This window comes from Myxocyprinus asiaticus, chromosome 28 (genome assembly GCF_019703515.2).
Source record: "Myxocyprinus asiaticus isolate MX2 ecotype Aquarium Trade chromosome 28, UBuf_Myxa_2, whole genome shotgun sequence".
NCBI classification, from domain to species: Eukaryota; Metazoa; Chordata; class Actinopteri; order Cypriniformes; family Catostomidae; genus Myxocyprinus; species Myxocyprinus asiaticus.
In genome coordinates, this window is record NC_059371.1 from 18,871,445 (window position 1) to 18,890,504 (window position 19,060).

General features: G+C 34.6%; 2 protein-coding genes across 2 annotated transcripts; one reads left to right on the plus strand and one right to left on the minus strand.

The window, feature by feature from the left end:
• Positions 1–485: 485 nt before the first annotated feature.
• On the minus strand, positions 486–2,449 carry LOC127419422 (mimecan-like). The gene is made up of 6 exons (XM_051660791.1): positions 2,223–2,449; positions 1,733–1,817; positions 1,468–1,632; positions 949–1,151; positions 752–844; positions 486–653 (listed from the first exon to the last, which is right to left on the minus strand). The coding sequence occupies exons 1-6, from the start codon at positions 2,388–2,390 to the stop codon at positions 486–488; spliced, it is 882 nt and encodes a 293-aa protein (XP_051516751.1). The 5' UTR covers positions 2,391–2,449.
• Positions 2,450–12,708: 10,259 nt separating this feature from the next.
• Positions 12,709–18,659, plus strand: LOC127419224 (deoxyribonuclease gamma-like). Its single transcript, XM_051660458.1, has 9 exons — positions 12,709–12,892; positions 13,934–14,090; positions 14,201–14,289; positions 15,595–15,684; positions 16,833–16,945; positions 17,099–17,211; positions 17,317–17,474; positions 17,880–17,976; positions 18,206–18,659. Exons 2-9 carry the CDS (start codon positions 13,941–13,943, stop codon positions 18,341–18,343), a joined length of 948 nt encoding a protein of 315 aa, XP_051516418.1. The 5' UTR covers positions 12,709–12,892; positions 13,934–13,940; the 3' UTR covers positions 18,344–18,659.
• Positions 18,660–19,060: the final 401 nt, after the last annotated feature.

Genomic DNA, 19,060 nt, shown 5'->3' on the forward strand with positions numbered 1-19,060 from the left:
ATAATGCATACCTATGCTATTTGTGCATGTACTTAAATAAATTCATCTTTGGAATTTAAATCTATTAAGCTACCTTAAATCAGAAGGTTTGCAGGTAAAGTCTGTTGGTCCAAGATTGATTTATTTACCAATAAAGATTTCAATAAAACTTGCATTGAATGTCTTTTTCCATCTTTATAGACATTTTCTGCTTCATAGTTTTACTGCAGTCTTTTTCTGCATCTTTAATTGAAGTAATACATTTAATGAAACAAAACAAAATCATTACACTGTAGAAAAGTAAACAGTTGCTATTGCCTATGTCTCTTACATATTATCTAAGTGATCTTAAACACTGTCTAAATGCTTTATTCATTCAAAATAAATCAAAATTCTATATTTAGCTGTGAAAGCTCTGAGAATGTGCTGCCAAGCATTGAAATGACTCTTTAAAATCATAACAGTGGTTGCCAGTTGGACAATGACTGAAGGAACATCTCAGCAGATCATTTGTATTGTCCAATCGGTAGAGCTCTCAGACAGATGAAGCTGTTGGGATACTGAGCCAGCACTATTGGGTTTCCATCAAGCCGAACCTCCTGCATGTTGTACCTAATGTGTGTTTCGTTTCCCTTGCAGAATGTCTCATCTGTGAATGTTGTTATATTGTTATTCTGCAAAAGATAGGCATGAGTTGAAAGATCATTTTTGGACACTGAATACCATATGAATAAAGATAAAAAGTCTACAATAAAATCAGTGATAAACACACATGTAGATGAACTACACGCAGACTTTCAGGCAGGGGTGGGACCGCCTCCAGTTCATTATCTCCAAGGTAGAGGTATGCCAGCTTGCTGAGTTTCTAATCCCAAAGATTGAAGTCAATTGTAACAAATAAGACAAGAATTGTCAGAACACTAACTTTGTGCAAAACATTTCCGATCTGATTGCTTTTATTAAATTTACCTTGAAAATGTTTGCTTTTACTCCCTTTGTTTTAAGTAGGTTGTGATTGACATTGAGAGACACAAGTTTTGCAGGCAACATTGGCAGTTTGACCAGCTTGTTCTCAGCTAGCGTAAGTTCCTCAAGCTGACTTAGTTTTGAAAAGGCTCCATCCTCTATTTCAGAGATCAGGTTGCCAGTCAGGTCAATTCTTCTCAGTGTGGCTGTTAAAAAACACAATATGGAGACACATTTACACATATGGACTTAACCACTGGTCTGCTACTGAATTTGAAGCTCTTTTAAACTTGTTTATGTGCCGAAAGTCCCCCTTTTCTTATGTACCTCTGTTTGAAAAATTCCATTTTGTACCAGTGACTCTAAGGGACCAAAGCACACTTTGACTGTTTTGCTTGTCTGTGTTGGAGCCTTAAGGAAGGTTTCAGTCATGTTTGCTTTGATTACATTGAGACAGTTCCAAACATTACACATTGTGTTTATGGTGGCCACACCTAAAAGAGCTTTTCTAGCGTTCCTCACCAATATCACCAAAGTCTTTGCTGGCTATTTTCTTGATTTTGTTGAAGCGTGCATAGAAGAAAGCAGTTTCCTTTGGCAAAGGTGGAACTGTTGTCATGTCAGGAGAAATCTCCTCACAGTACACTGATCCAGTAAGACACACACACATCAAGCATGTAGGAAGTTCTGAAAAACGAATACATAAAATCGACTCAAATCACTGCATATAAAATAATACTAATAAAAGCATTATTTTGAATGCAAAACCAAATTAATGAGTAAATACCCTTATCATCTTTATTGTCTGCTCCAAGATTTTTGTCATCTGCATCGCCTACACTATCGTAGTCTGGGGTAGGAATGACCTTTTTCTATAGTATCACAAAAAAAGAGATTTACGCACGACCAGATAATTATAGTTTTGTTTTTATCTCACAAACAACATGCAATGAACTTGTTGACCTGCTGTTTTGCCTTTCTAAATCTTTTGGTCATGGACCTCAAATGAAGCCCCCCCCCCCCATTTCCATTGGCCATAATCCCATTATGGATTTAACTGGTTTTCCATTGCATACTTTTCTTTCAATGAGATTTATGATATCTGGCAATCTGATTTCACAAATGTACATGTTCCTTTTGAGCCATCAAAACCAAAAAAATATTCATATGAAAAGGAAACTATTATAATGTCAAGCTAAATATTGCAACTAAATCCAAAATATCACATTTTAATTGCATTAAAAGCCATTAATTAATTAATTAATTGCATACTGTACCTTTCCCCTCTTGACTTCCATGAACACTCTACTCTCTGAGGCTAGTTGTTCATGGTCTATTCTTTTCAATATTCCTCTGTTTCTATGCATGAGTTTATCATTTCTTTCTGTTCCACAAAACATCCATGGTACAGTCATGAAAAAGAGTAAAATCCACAAATCCTGCATCTTGTGAGTAGAAACAGTTCTTGCTCTGACTACTGGTGCCTGTGTGCAAACCCAGACCTTTAAAGTGCTTCTTGAGTGACTCCCTGAGAAACATTAAAAAACAACTCATGAAACTGGCCTAACCCACTGTGTGCTGTCTTACACAACAGAGCATGCATGCATTAAAAATTACTCAAAGGTTTCTTGATACATGACAAAGGACACCTTCTCTGATAAACCTTTTTTGAATTATTTTTTAAATTAACCTTACAGGCAGCACCAAACTGCATAAGTCCGACGGATCTCCTTAAGCCACTAATAAACTAATAATATATTGATGACACTTTATACTTCCATTTGCCATTAACAGTCATATACTGTAGGTAGGCTTAATTCTTAACAGATTAGCAGTGTTGGGTGTACATAGTAACGTGTCACTGTAATCTACATTGCGCTGTATTGCAGTTATGTAATGTGACACGCTTCCTGACTCCTCCTCCACATGACGCGTGACCTTACCAACGAGCTTACGTCATCCCTCTCATGAGTGCGCGTCACAGAGATGTACGGAAGCGAACATTTGTAGTTTATAAGTATTATTTTGTTTCTCAAAATAATCAATCGTTTGGGTTCAGAAGAACTTTATTTGTTGACTGGAGTCATGTGGATTATTTTGATGCACCCTAAATATGCATTTTGGACCGTCAAAAAATGGAGGACATTCACTTGCATTGTTTAAAGGAGGAGGCCTGAAATGAAATGCTAAAAATCTTAAATTCTGTTTTGATGAAAAAAGAAACTCAGATACATCTTGGATGGCCTGAGGGTGAGTAAATTATCAGCATATTTTCTTTTTTGTGTGAACTATTCCTTTAAGTGTTGTATAATGCAATAATGATAAATGGGAAATTCATGATAATAACCCTAACCCTAAGTTATAACATTTTAATAAATTTTATATGATATACAACCAAAAAGAAGCAATTCTGCGTCTGTATGTGTAGGTTTTTTTCTTCTTGTTTTTCTATGAAAATCTGCGCCAGACCAGTGGTTCCCAACCTTTTTACCTTGAAGCCCCCTCTATATAAATCAACACACACAGTATATCACCGCCATGGATGCACGCTCTCTCTCCTCGCGCGCTACGGTTTTGCACGTGTGCTCGCGCGAGAGAGCACTATCATCCATGGTCGTGAGAAATGCAAAATTATAATTATAATACAGTGTTTATTTGGAACGTATATTGCCATGGATTTTGCATAACCGCGACAGACATGATACTTAATACATTTCTAGCAGCTGATATTTCTATTACACACTGATGCAGAGCCATGCAGCTGCTTGGTGGTTTCGTTAAAAAGAATAATTTGCAGTCTTGCAGTGCGTTTCATAACTATTAAAGATCCACGCGACAGTCAGAATTAGAAGCAGAATACTGTAGGTTCGGTGCGCGTCATCCTCACGCAGTTGTGCAAAGAGGCTGTTTTTTTTTTTTTTTTTTTTTTTTTGCTTATCACGCTGAGTTAGACGAGGACGCTGGCATGCCGTTTACTGTTATCGCGCATTTATATTTGACTGGCTATTTTTCTCAGAATCAGTGAACCGTCATTATTCAAAACGCTGTCCGTCATTTTGACATAAAAAACAAGCAAGAAACTCCCTTAAACTATCTTCACGTGACATATCTCTCCCTCGGTCTCTGTGTGCGCATGAGAGAAAGAAAGAGAGGGAAAGGACAGCGCTCGCAGCCATGTGAGAGAGTGCAAAAAAGGTGCTTTTAATGCAAAAAAAAAAAAAAATAAATAAATAACTAACGCGCCTCTTTTAAAAGTATTTGGTATATGAGGGGAGATGCAATGGGAGTTTTTATTCTGATGTAGGCTGCAATAATAAGTTCATAACTTTGGGCGTTAGATCAGCACTGAAGAATGCCCTTTGTATTCCCATTTCATAACAATGTATGATTTAATGAATTCAGAATGCAAGCACTTTGAAACTGAACTTTAAGTGAGTTTAAAGAGACTAGAAAAACAACTTTTGAACAGATTTTGAATGCTTTTGATTAAGCGTTAGCTGACAATTACTAGGCTTAGACTCATTTCTCCCTAGTAATGATGTAAAGTTTATGTGATATAAAGGGACATTTGTGGAACATTTGATTTTGATTTGGGGGGGGAAAGGGAAGAAATATAGTGGAGAATGAACAGTGCTGACCATGGAAATTAAGGATGGAGTTCAACAGGAAATTATTATTAGCTCAGGAATCTGGGAGAGAGCATGTTTGAATATGGTGAACTTTTAAAACTTGCAAACTCAAATAAAAAAAGACATCTATGAAAGTTCTTTGAGTTGCCTCTACTACAGTCAGGTTATGAAAACAGTGTCTTGTCTATCTCTTTATGATGTCCAAAAGATTTTTGGTTAGAAATGCAACTGGGTTTGTTTGGTGGGTATCAGGGGATAGATTGAGAGGAGAGAGGGAGAGACAAATTCTGTCCTTCTGTTTCAGATTAAGCCTAAGAATTAAGAAGCCTTAAGAATTCCTGGTTCAGACAAGGGAAATAATATAATCTTTACACATGCAATGCATTACAAAGCACTGTGAAATAGTAAAAACAAAAAACTTCATTTCAAACACCTAACTGCCAAACATCCTTCGACATGTTATTACATCACCCTCTTTACTGATCTCTATGGATTAGACAAGAAAGATCTGATGGCTTTAACAGAAAACTTCATCTTCACAATGAGTTCTACTTTTGAGCACAACTTGTTATGATATCTTGAGATCTCATTTTCAGTACTTGGTTAGAGGCACAAGATAACCTGGAAATATAATTCAAGTGATGACATTTGTTCAAACAAATACATTCCAAGTCCTTGAATAAAGGACTTGAAATAAAGTCCCCTCTGGGTGCTGTAACTTAAAGCAATAGTTGACCCAAAATGTAAAATTCTCTCACCATTTACTCACCCTCATGCATTCCCAGATGTGTATGACTTTCTTTCTTCTGCTGAACACAAACAAAGATTTTTAGAAGAATATTTAAGCTCTGTAGGCCCATACTATGCAAGTGAATGGTGACCAAACTTTAATGCTTCAAAAAGAACATAAAGGCAGCATAAAGCAATCCATAAGACTCCAGTGGTTAAATCCATGTCTTCTGAAGTGATGTGATAGGTGTGAGTGAGAAACTGATCAACATTTAAGCCCTTTTTTACTATAAATTCTCCTCCCTGCCCATGTAGGTGGCGATATGCATAAAAAATATGAGTTGCCAAAAACAAATTAAGAATGTGAATGTGGACATTTATAATAAAAAAATACTTAAATATTGATCTGTTTTTCCACTCACAACTATCATATAACATCAGAAGATATGGATTTAACTACCTGAGTTATTTGGATTACTTTTAATGCTGCCTTTATGTGCTTTTTGGAGCATCAACGTTCTGGCCACCATTCACTTGCATTGTGAGGACCTACAGAGCTGAGATATTCTTCTAAAAATATTTGTGTTCAGCAGAAGAAAGAAAGTCATACACATCTGGGATGGCCTTAGGTTGAGTAAATGATGAGAGAATTTTCATTTTTGGGTGAACTCTCCCTTTAACCTGATGGGGAGTAGGATCTACAACAAGGGGGGAAATTGTTACTGTTAGTTCTTAAGGCATTAACTAATGTTAACATACATATTTTAATATAGAAAATTAATTAGTAAATGTTGAAATTAACAGTGTTACACTATTTCTTTATTCAATTTATTAGATAGTTAATTTACATGCATATCTATGAAATTCATGTTATTATTAGTGAAGGCAGCAACTGTCAGTACATATCTTTTATAAAACATATATTATGATGCTGTTCTTCATCGCAGAACAGTAATTCAGTTTCAGATGAAAAATCATTCATAATCCATTAAAAAAAAAAAATAATCATGAAGCTTATGGAATTCTACCTCCCTACGTTTACTCAAGCTTTATGGCTGTAACGCTGTCTAGGAGCACTGGCAATGACAAAGACGATGAAGATGATGATGTGTGATGAACCCAAGTGCAGTTTATTATCAATTGTGAAATCCAAAACCCGTAAATCCAAACGTGAACAAAATACAAAAACATGAATTTGACATAACTTGACATGCCATATGTACAATCCTACAATGTTACATTCACAATACCTGACAATGGACAATGGCAAACATGAGGCTTAAATACATGGACAAGGGAGAAACATAACAATGATAACCAATGACAAGACAGAACTGATAGCAAGGTAACAAGACAATAAACCAATGAAAGCAAGACACATGAAAATGGAGGGAAACATGAAATCACATAACCAGGGAACCACATGACATGGAACAGGAACTAAACTTTCAAAATAAAATACATGAAAAACATAAAAAAACACATACAACCCTGACAATGGCTTTATCGCCCAAGAAAAATTTCCTTGAGGAGTTGACAAGGTTTCATGAGGAGCTGACAAGATTTTATGTGGCCTTGAATTTCAAATGAGAGCCTCATATTAAGCTTATAGTCTATTAAATATTAGATAAATGACTATGTGTTTGATTTTTGTATTGTAACTCTAATTGTCACCCTCAGGCACGACCATCAATACAACTATTAACTATGTCAGAGAGTGGGAAAAGTCAATTAATTTAAAGTTATTGGGTTTGACTGCAAAGGGGAAATGGGATTCCCAGCATGACCTATATCCTGTAGAATACTCTGAGTGAAGTGAATAGCATGTAACATTGTTGTTCTGTATTCAATTACTCATTTAAGGTTCTAAACAAGTACAGAATATACATCAAAGCGAGGGTTTCAGTGTAAAACCTCTCAAGCTCAACATGTCTATTATGTTAAACTCTTTTGATCTATTTGATCGTCTGAGTTTCAGTTCCTCCTTGTGGTCGCATGATGTATCTGCTGAGGTTGCACATTTAGATCTTGCTGGTGAGGGCTCCTAGAGAACACATGTGGATCCATCCTCACCAATTAGGTAGGACACCTTGTAAGGCTCCACCCACAGTGTCAGTTCTGTTGGAAGCAATGAGAAAAGTTGCTCTAGTGTAAGTCCAATAGTAGAGCCTGCTTTGCCTGAGTGGCACTGACGTGCACAGAATGGGGGCAGCAGGGGTGCCCTTTTGGTCGTCCAGAAAAAGGGGAGAAATTTTAAAAATTAAAATTAAAATAGTTAAATAAAACAAAATTAAAATCTCATCATCTCACAATAACAGTAATAATGTGTTATTATGAGATTTCTTTGTACACCGTGGGCGTATTAAAGAAAATTAAGCAGAGGTGCATATAAGAGCACGCACTACAGCAGATCGGGGGCGGATTCCAATCGCAAGTGATCCTCCCTATGCCCTATACTCACTCCAAACTGTAGAGCCTTTGAAGTGGGTACTCTGAAGGAAATATCACATTACTGTATGAATGTATCCTTCGCTAACAATCTTGTGGAAGGGCCCTCCGAGAAAAGATTCACTTTCTCACTTTTGTGTTGAACGAGCTTTCGAATGGCATCCCCTCCTGCAGGAGTGCCCAATGAAGCAAAATATGCAGTTTTGAATTCGCCCCGGAACATCGAAGTGCTGTTACCTCAGACGAGTAACAGGTCAGATAAAAAGTCCACTCCATGTATTGTGTTGTAAGTTCATCAAAAGAATAATACTCGATTGCTACCTCATTTCCGACAACGCACACCTGCAGTGCAGACAGATTTCTTAATTATAATTGGAGTGGTCACGTCACTTTCAGTGATATAATTAAAAAAGTATTTTATAGAATATTGACATAAACTGAGGGAGCTGTCAGGTTCAGCCAAAGCCAGTTTGGTTTTGTTGAAACTAATAAGCCATTAAACTAATCACTTTCAGAAAAATACCATTAGGCTACCACAGTACCACAGCTCCCTATACATATGTTACGCAGTCAGCTTAGGGCACCAACTCCCTAGGGGGGCACCAGCATACCCTAGGGGGGGCACCAAAAACTCCACCGGCTGCCCTTAATCGCATGTTATACGTTATTCAAGGACCCTGTAGCATTCGTGGAACACAATCGATCGCCTCACACTCGGACTTTCTCATCGCGCCTTCGCACCGTGCACCAAGTTACAAGGGTAATTCCATGGTACTGATTGATTGATCATGTTCGTATTTCATGATACTGTCATGGTACTCCAAGGTACTTTAAAAAATACCATGGTTTCACTGTGTAACGATGGCTGGCAAGACAATGACAGGCAGACGAAGACGAGATGATGTGAAGAACCCAAGTGCAGTTTATTACAAACGTGGAATCCAAAAACCGTAAATCAAACGTGAAACAAAACAGACATAAACAAATAAACTAGACTTGACTTGACTTGACTTGACCATAGAACCAACATTACACAAACACAGTACCTCACAAAGGACCATGGCAAACATGAGGGTAAAAATACATGGACAAGGGTAACAAGACAACCAATGAACAGACAGAACTATAAACAAGATAACAAGACTAATAAACTTAAACCAGTGACAAACTAGATCTGATAACGTGTTAACAAGACACATGAACATGGAGGGAAACAGGAAATAACATGACATGGAACCACAAGACCTGAACAGGAACTAAACTTTAATAAAGACATGAAAACAAGAACAAAACACATAAACGTGACACACTGACACGTCAAAAACGGGGTTATCGCAGACCATGTCTGAAAATAGATAAATAAACAAGTGTTTTACCATTGTGTTTTTTGTGAGAAATATAACAGAATAGGCTATTATTTGTGAAATGATGTACAGTACACACACACACACACACACACACACACACACACACACACACACACACACACTATATATATATATATATATATATATATATATATATATATATATATATATATATATATATACAAGAAAATGGTTAAATACTCAAAAAGCAAAGAAATTAGTTAAGTATTTATAATTACTACTCATTTTTTATTTTTTTTTAATCAGTGCCTGTTTTTATCCTTCCGCCCCTGTCCCTGCTAAGGTTTGTGCACGTCACTGCTTAGTGGGCCCATTTTGTGGTTGATCCGTTAACATCTGTAGCCAGAGCATCTGTAGGGATCTTGAGGAAACCAATGGCAGTGATAGTGCTCTAAAAGGAAGAAATATCAAGAGAAAACAAATAATAGACAATAGGCTGCATAGCAAAGCATGAAAGTTTACAGTCATCTTCATTGGATATTCATGGAAAGTTATGTCATTAATTCTTCACCTACAATTTTCAGTAAATTAATAAGGTATTGGAGTGAAATATGAGAGTAAAGTACACTATAAAAAATAACAGTTTTTACAGAGAAAATACAGTATAATTTAACACACTTTCCACATTTTTCAATTGTTAAAATTGTTAAAAAAAAAAGTTCCCCTAAAATACATTTATTCACACCAAATTTACATTTTCCCTGTTACTTAACTGATTATATGTCAATGAAAAAATAAACCAGCCATTCTCCTTTGAATGAAAGTAAACGTCATGTTTTTCACATGTGAAAATTTTATTTTAACCTGAGATGTCTGTAAAAATATGTCTGTAAAAAAAGATTTCTTCCAGTGTAAAATATATATATATATATATATATATATATATATATATTCAGAGAATGAAACATTAATTTGACATTTTTAATAAAAGTGTTAAATAAAAAAAATAAATAAAAAAATACATTTATTCACACCAAATTTTATTTTTTCAGCAAATATTGCTCTGAAATATACAGATTTTACTTCTGAAGTTATGTTTTGAACTTTACTTAATTTGACGCTGTCTTTACGTCACAAGATATTGAGTTTATGCTGTACTCGTAATAATGAAGAAACACAACAAATAATTTTAAGTGTCAAAATTAATCTGAAGTTTAGTTAACTCCAAATTAAAAATGATTTTTTCTGCTCGTTTAATTTACTTCATTAAAATGAAAGCAACGCAATTTCAATCAGTGAAATAAACTTTGATTTGTAAGATGTTCTTTTGTTTTTTGCATTTCTGAAACGCAGTGGGGGATTCCTATAACTGTAAAAAAACAAAACAAATATCCGTACTTATAACAGAAAAAGAATGTAAATATGCTACGGTAAAAAAACAAAACAAAAAAAAACCTTAATTGGTAAACTGGTAGGTAAACCTTAACATGCACTGTTAAATATAAAAATATATGCTTTAAGATGTAAAAGTGTGATTTTACTGTCACGTGGCACCTGATACTTTTGGCAGCGCTGTTCAGAATGGGTCAATCACAATCAATTGTTACTGGAGGATTTAAAAATATACATATTTTATGGATACTGCTGTTGCGGATTTAACAAGTATGAATCCTTGAAACTATCAGTTTAATTACAATTTACTCTCCAGAGTGAAAAAATTATATGAGATGTAAAACGTTTTGAATGATTTGAATGCAGATCAATGGAGGATTCCGTTTTGTGAGCCGTCTAGCGCCCCCTTGTGTAAAGAGAGCTTTGTGTCTCACAAAATAGGTTATTTCTGACAACATTTGGGTCAATATCAAAATATGTTGACAAACATGTCCCTTGACTTTTTTAGTCATGAAAAAGTTTTCAAATAGCGATATATATATATATATATATATATATATATATATATATATATCGCTATTATATATTATAATTTTATAACCTAACCTTTAAAGATATGACATGGCTTGACTCTTTTTTGCAAATGTTTTAGAAAATATATTTGAAATTGTTAATTGCCTGAAAAAAATCCTTGTTCCCTTCATCTGGTGCACCACTTCTATGACATGTAAATTTATTTGTGTATTTATTTTGTACTTATTTTTAATAAAAGTATTAGTGCAAGGCCGAACAAGTGTGCAAAAAAACAAAATATTATTATTAATAATTGTAATAATTTAAAAAGAAAGTTTGTCCCTTGATTTCATGTTATTGGTTTTATCAATGTAAAATGTTAGCTGTTTTTTTTTTCTTTTTCTTTTATGTTTTAAAAATGATTTAGAAAATATTTTTTAAGGTCAAAGTTCAGAGGCTGCTTAAATATGCATATAGCGATTTTTCCCAGCATGTTAAAAATGTATTCACATTTTAACTAATATTTTCACACAAAAATATTTGGTGTTGTACCCCATTGAACCCTCAAAATGTGGTGTTGTAACCCATTTAACCCTTGTTAGTGTTAACTTAGTGTTAACTTGCTTCATTCGTGAAACAAAATTAAATAATAAAAGAACAACAGCCAAGTTGTCCTTTATGAATAAAAGTTTATGTCAACATGTTACAAAATGTTTACCCTCAGCGTTTATATGCAAAAACTGAACTAAATGGAAAATTTCTATATTTTGTATGTTGGAAAGTCAAAATTGTTTGAGAATGACCCATTTGCAATTTGGGTCAGTTCCTCACATAAATCTGTTGTGTGACTTTAGAAAACATGAAACATAGCACGAGTCATATGGACTACTGCTTACGGACCCAGTTATTCACTTTTGTTGGAAAGCGAAGTGCGTTTTAAGGAAGAACACTACAACTGCACATCAATTTCATCATGAATGAAGCAAGAATTGTTACTGTGAGAATATGTAGTTAAAGATGCTCATTGTTGTACATATAATAAGTGCTGTTTTATAAAAATTAATTAACTGAATGGTTAAAATATTTTTATTTAAAATTAACAAAAATATTTTTTTCTAATGACATCTCGAGCATAGTCCTTGAAAACAAATAAAAATGTGCCTGAAAAGTTCTTGAAAGTCCTTGAATTTAACTTTGACGAACCCTGTTAAAGGCTCTTTAACCTTATAATGCTGCGCATTTCATATCTGATACATGACTTTCTAAAGCCTCTACATCATCATCACGATGTGTATGAGATGTCTACTGTCTCCTGGTGAAAGTTTTCATGCTCATTTCAATGAATATTCTGTATCTTGTTTTATTTTATTAGCCCATGAGTAAGGCAATTTATATTTCATAGGGAATTGCATACTTTATAGGGAAACTAGTATAGGGAAGCTCTTTATAGAGAAGCATTTCCCCCTATGAAATGTTGCAATACTGCATGGTCATCAAGTTTCGCTTTGTTTGTTCTCTGCCTTGAGTAGGTTTTTTTTTTTCAATCAGCAGTTTGCATGAATCTGACTGACTTCTCAACACTAAACACTGTTGTCCTTTGAGATGCTTATGCAACTATACTTAAGCAACAGTAATCTGTTCTCAGATGTTCTGTAAAAGCCTAAACTTGAAAGACCTGACAGATCACTAGAGAGTAAAATGATTATACACTGCATTATTCCATTAGTTTTGCATAAGAGTGCTTGTTTTTATTGCAGTGGATAGCCCCACACTCCATTCATTTGTAAAGTAATCTCCTCCCTTAGTCTACAAATAGCAATGTGGAGGGTGTGTCCTAAGACTTCCTGAGTGCGGAAGGGAAAGGGTGACCAGTTTTGTTGAAGTAAAATCCAACACATTTCAAATAAGGTAAGAAGATTATTTTAAGTATGTTCTGTCACATTGTGAGAGTCTACTGTTACTTTCTCAGTGTTGAGTTGCCCAGAATGTAGATGTCCATTTGGCTGATTAGTGCTGGTCTAGCTGGTGAGCCAGCATATCCATTGTTGACCAAAGAAGTCTTGTTGGTTAAGCTAGTTAAGAAGCTTGATAGGGACACCCAATGCTGCTGGGTACCAGCATCTAAAGCAGGGCGGGAAAACAGTTGTTTCATATGGGCAAGCTCTTTTCCAGAGATTTGTGAAAAAGCCTGTTGCAAACAATTCAAAACATCTAACCCCACAGATCATGTTTCAACATGTTGTTTGGAGTCTGGATTCCCTCCGACAACAAGACAATCTAATTACTTCACAACAAGTCACCAACCTCAAAGCAAACATGCGTGATCCTTGTATCATTAGGTGTTAACTGTTGTTTACTGATCACAGGTCTCAATGAAGTCTCATAGTAACACTTGAAAAACTGAAAAGCAGTCAAAACTTGATTAAAACATGATTAATAGTTCTTTTCATCAGTTTTTTTATACGTAAACAAAAAAGGTTTTGTATCTTACAAAATGTTATTTAAACCTGATAAATTATAATTGTTCTTGTCTTTTTTATTATTATTATTTAACTTTAGTTATTTAGTTTTTTGGTACAGGAATGAGGAAGTTTGTTAATAATTGACCACAACATCTCCTAAAAATATCTTAACTCTCTGTGAGAAATTGAACATTCTCATACATAACACAAACCAACATCATATGATTTAAGGATCAGTTTCAGGATTACTTTTGTGCGATAACTGTAACAATACAGTCAAATCAGTTTTCCATGTTATTCAGGTTCTGAATTCAGGTTTTGAAACTCACTTCTTAATACAGTACTTGAAACCTTTGCTCTCTCATAGAACCATGAATCTGTAACTACAGAGCTCTCTCTCTCTCTCTCTCTCATTCACTCTCTCTTTCACTCTCTCTCTCTCTATCTCTCTCTCTATATCTCTATATCTCTCTCATTCACTCTTCAGCCACAGAATGACTGCTGATCTCAAACATTTCCTCCTCACCATCTCCATCTTCTATGGCCCGCTCTCCTGCTATGGCTTCAAAATTTGTGCCTTTAACGTCCAGAGTTTTGGTGACTCTAAATCAGCAGATCCCAAAATCATGAATTCTATTTCACGGGTAAGAACATGTGCAGTGCAATGCTCTTTAATTCTTGCAAATAATTTAAATGTTGTTTTTATAAACGCACAGTAGAGCTTAAATGTTCTATTTTTTTTTCTTTCTCGCAGATTGTAGCTCGTTGTGACATATGCTTGCTCCAGGAGGTCAGAGACCAGAAAAATAAAGCCCTACCCCGCCTTGTTGCTGCACTCAATGGGTAGACAAAATGGAAATATAAAAAAAAATAATCACAAACCTTCAATTACAGTGTAGCCAACTAGATTGAAAGGGATAGTTCATCTAAAAATTTTAATTGTTATAATTTACTCACCCTCATGTTGTTCCAAACCAGTATTACTTTTTCTTCTGTAAAACACAAAACAAGACATTAGACAGATTGTTAGCCTCAGTGACTAATCACTTTCATTGCATATATATATATATATATATATATATATATATATATATATATATATATATATATATATATATATATATATATACACACACACACACACACACACACACACACACAGGGTTGGGGAGTAACAGAATACATGTAATGGGATTACGTATTTAAAATACAAAATATAAGTAACTGTATTCCACTACAGTTACAATTTAAATCATTGGTATTTAGAATACAGTTACATTCAAAAAGTATTTTGATTACTGAAGAGATTACTTTGTATTTTATTGTCATTTGTTTCATTTAATATTTAGTCCTTTCAGATGGAAAACATTTATACATATAAATGATGCGATCCAAAGTGCATTTGAACAGCAGTGAAACACTTTCTTATGATGTGTTACATTCATACGAGCAGACAGAGAAGTAAGTTTGAAGTAAGTTTGGAGCAGAAGAAATAGAAATAAACCTTGTGTAAATTGTCAGCTTTATGCTAAGTTAAAATGCTATTTCTAGCCATTTTACATGCACGTTACCAGGCACGATCATATTTTTTATCAAGAAAATTCACATTGGATCATAATTTCTTTTTCTCTAGTAAGACCTTTGATATTAGGGCAAAAATCTTATTCTTGATAATAACGTTTTTATTGTTTTCCTGTAAAAATATCTAAAAATCCTTAAAACAAGAGAATGTATTTTAACATGTGTATTTTGTCTTACTGTACTGGCAGAGTTTTTATAGTCAAAACAAGTGAAAAAATCTACCAGTGCTGAAGAAGTAATCCAAAGTATTTAGAATACATTACTGACCTTGAGTAATCTAACAGAATACATTACAGATTACATTTTACAGCATGTATTCTGTAATCTGTAGTGGAATACATTTCAAAAGTAACCCTCCCAACCCTGATTTTATATATATATATATATATATATATATATATATACACACACACACACACACACTCACCCACTGGCGGCCAAAAGTTTGGAAAAATTTACAGATTTTGCTCTTATGGAAAGAAATTGGTACTTTTATTCCTTTTAGGAGATAAATAAATCAACATGCACTGTACTGCACAAACACTGACAGTATATTGATCTTTCCAGAATTTCCAGAGATGGTGAGTATGACTATGTGGCAAGTGAGCGTCTCGGGAGAACACAAACCTATCAGGAGCAATATGTTTTTGTTTACAGGTACATATTCAGCCTTTCTATAGGCTTGAGACAATATATAAACAGTGTTAATAATATTGAAGGAATGTTCCAGGTTCAATATAAATTAAACTCAATCAGCACCATTTGTGGGAAAATGCTGATTGCCACAAAATTATTTCAACTTGTCCCTCGTTTAAGAAAAAGAAAAATGTGATAACAGTGAGATGCTTACAATGGAAGTGAATGGGGCCAGTCCATACACATTAAAATACTCACTGTTTCAAAAGTATAGCCACAGGACATACATACAATATGTGTTTACATGATTTCAGTGTGATAAAATCATGGATTTACTTGCATGACAGGGTTTACCATATTACAGGGTTTACTGGCATTATGCCGACATGACAACAAAATTGTAATACTGGATATAACTTTACACAGATAATGTTAGTAAGTGATTTTATCACACTGAAATTATGTTACCACATATGATGTTTACATCTCGTGTTTATACTTTTGAAACAGTGAGTATTTTAAGGTTTATTGACTGGCCCAATTCACTTCCATTGTAAGTGCCTTTCTGTAATTTTTGCTTCTTTATATAAATGAATGAATGAGTAAAAAATATTGTGATTATTATTTATTAATCAACAATATGCCACAAATGCTGTCGATTGAACATAACTTGTACTGAACCCAAAACATTCCTTTAAATCAGTAGTACCAAAAAGTGTGACAAGTTGCCTGTATTGCATTGATTAACCCTCAGAGACCCAAGCATATTACAGAATGATGATACATTTTCTTTTTTTCCTCCTTGATCATGGTTTAAGATAGACACCGATTATAAAATTTAAAATAAAACATGTCATCAGATTTTTAAGCTGCTTGATCTTGTTTGTTTTGGTGTGAATTTTGTGTAACATCAGAAAACAATTGCAGTCTATGGAAAAATGTTGGTTTTTAAATGCATTTTTCTTTGAGGTAACTGTTGTGTGACAACTCGTTTTTTTTATTTTATTTACCATTTTAATTAAAAAAAATATGTATTTAATTGCTGCAAACAAACGTTGCAATTCTGGATCTCACATGGTTCATACTAATAAATTCATATTTTCCTTACATTTTATTTAGTAAATTTTAGCCTTTCTACATTGTTTTCCTTATACCTCTTTTGCTCGCAGGAAAAGTACAGCCAAGCTAAAAAATTGGTATCAGTATCCAGATACACAGAAAGGGGACGTGGATGCTTTCTCCAGAGAACCCTTTGTGGTACATTTTGAAGCCCCTAAAACAGGTATGAAATAGCAAAACTCAGTCATTGTGCATTGAATCTGTTCCAAGGCAGATCACTGATAAGCATTCTTGTTCATTTAAATTTGATCTGATGTTTGTGTTCTCTTTGGTGATTTGTGAAATAGCATGGGATCCTCTGTCTCTCTGTTAACAGTGGCCAAGGAGTTTGTCTTGATTCCACAGCACACCACTCCCTCAAATGCCACCAAAGAGATTGACGAACTCTATGATGTCTTTGTGGATATTAGAAAGCGATGGAAAATCGAGGTGTAATGGTGGAGTTGCTCAGCTGTCACTGCCATAGACTGAATCCTCATAACTTTAATATAAAATACTGAACTTAGCATTTTTCTGTCTCTCTGTTCTTGTAAGAATGTGATGTTCCTAGGCGACTTCAATGCAGCTTGTGGTTATGTGGCTAAAAAGAACAGGAAGAACATCAGACTTTTCTCTGACACCTCTTTCATTTGGCTGATTAAGGATAATGTGGACACTACAGTGAAACAGTCCACTGACTGTGCATATGACAGGTACAACAACAGAAAGAATGTTTTAATCAGCAGGCCCACACAGAATCTGCACCTGTAGAACTCAGAATACTCCACAGATTTCTGCAGAATTGGAATCCCTTTAGATATTATTCACATTTATTTGTTTATTCTCATTTGAATATGCTTTCAGCTACCATTAAGGCTGCAGTTCTCTCAGATCTAACACATTTTACTATGTTTAAATTCATTCAGTAGAATTCCAGAATGTCCCTCAAACTCACCACAGAAAGTGTAGAAAAGTCTGCAGATTCCGTCTTGGCCTACAAATGAACATAATAAATCTTGCTGCTTCCCTTTTGCATGTAAACTTTGCATCAAGGGACAACACATTTTAAGCATGTTATGCATTTAACATCATTTTATGGCTGATTTCTAAATCCACAGAATTGTTGTACATGGGGAGTCATTTCTCAGAACAATTGAGTCTTTTTCAGCACAGCCATTCAATTTTGCCAAGGAATTCCATCTTACAGAGGCTCAGGTAAAAATATCACTCCAGTTCAGTCTCTTTTTTTCTCAGCTTTCTAGAACAGATGTTTAGCACTTTATCACATCTCAAATTGAAGGAACACGAAGGGAGATATTAAGCAGAATGTTAGCCTCAGTCACCATTCACTTTCATTGCATCTTTTTCCATGTAATGAAAGTGAATGGGGACTGAGGCTAACATTCTGCCTAACGTCTCCTTTTGTGTGGATTGTCTCTTTCAGGCTCTAGAAGTGAGTGATCACTACCCCATTGAGGTGGACCTTAAGACTAACGATGCAAGGATTTCCACAAACAAAGCATCTTGCCTTATGCCTACAACCTTTGTCCTCAATATCATATTGCTATTGCAGATAATATGAACACAAGCAGAAGTTGATAATTCATCTTGCCTAGATGAAGTGAAGGCTTTACTTTGCCATTACACAGCTGCTATGTACTTGATCTTAAACAAAGCCTCAACTGTCTCTACACAATGTGGTAGATAGTGGTTATGACTGAATATTTAATAGAAATAATTCGGTATTTGTTATTTCACTGAATTCAGCTAAATGTGGCTCAGGTTGTATTTATATATTCTTGTGTTTTCCAAAAAATTTACAGTATGGTTTTGCCAAAATATCATTGTTAAATGTGTTTGATTACAGCTTTCAGAATAAATGAATTTTATCTTTGTAATAAACTGTCATTCTTGTCTACTTTTTTACACTTAACTTGTACAATGTGAAATGTTAGGAAAATATATATTTTCTCCAAATGTATTTACATTTCTGCAGTTTTTCCAGTCAACAAAGCCTATTTTAGAAATATCTATACCAGTGGTTCCCAAGCCTGTTCCTGGAAGCCCCGCAACACTACACATTTTGGATATCTCCCTAATCACACACACCTGTTTCAACTCATCAGCTCATTAGTGGAGACTCAAAGACCTGAATTGGGTGCATCAGAAAAGGGAGATATACAAAATGTGCAGTGTTGGGAACCACTGATCTATACTCAAAATTAAGTATTTAGATTTTTCAAGTCATATTACAAATCAAAAATATTTCACTGAATTAAGCATTCCCTCTTTGAAAAGT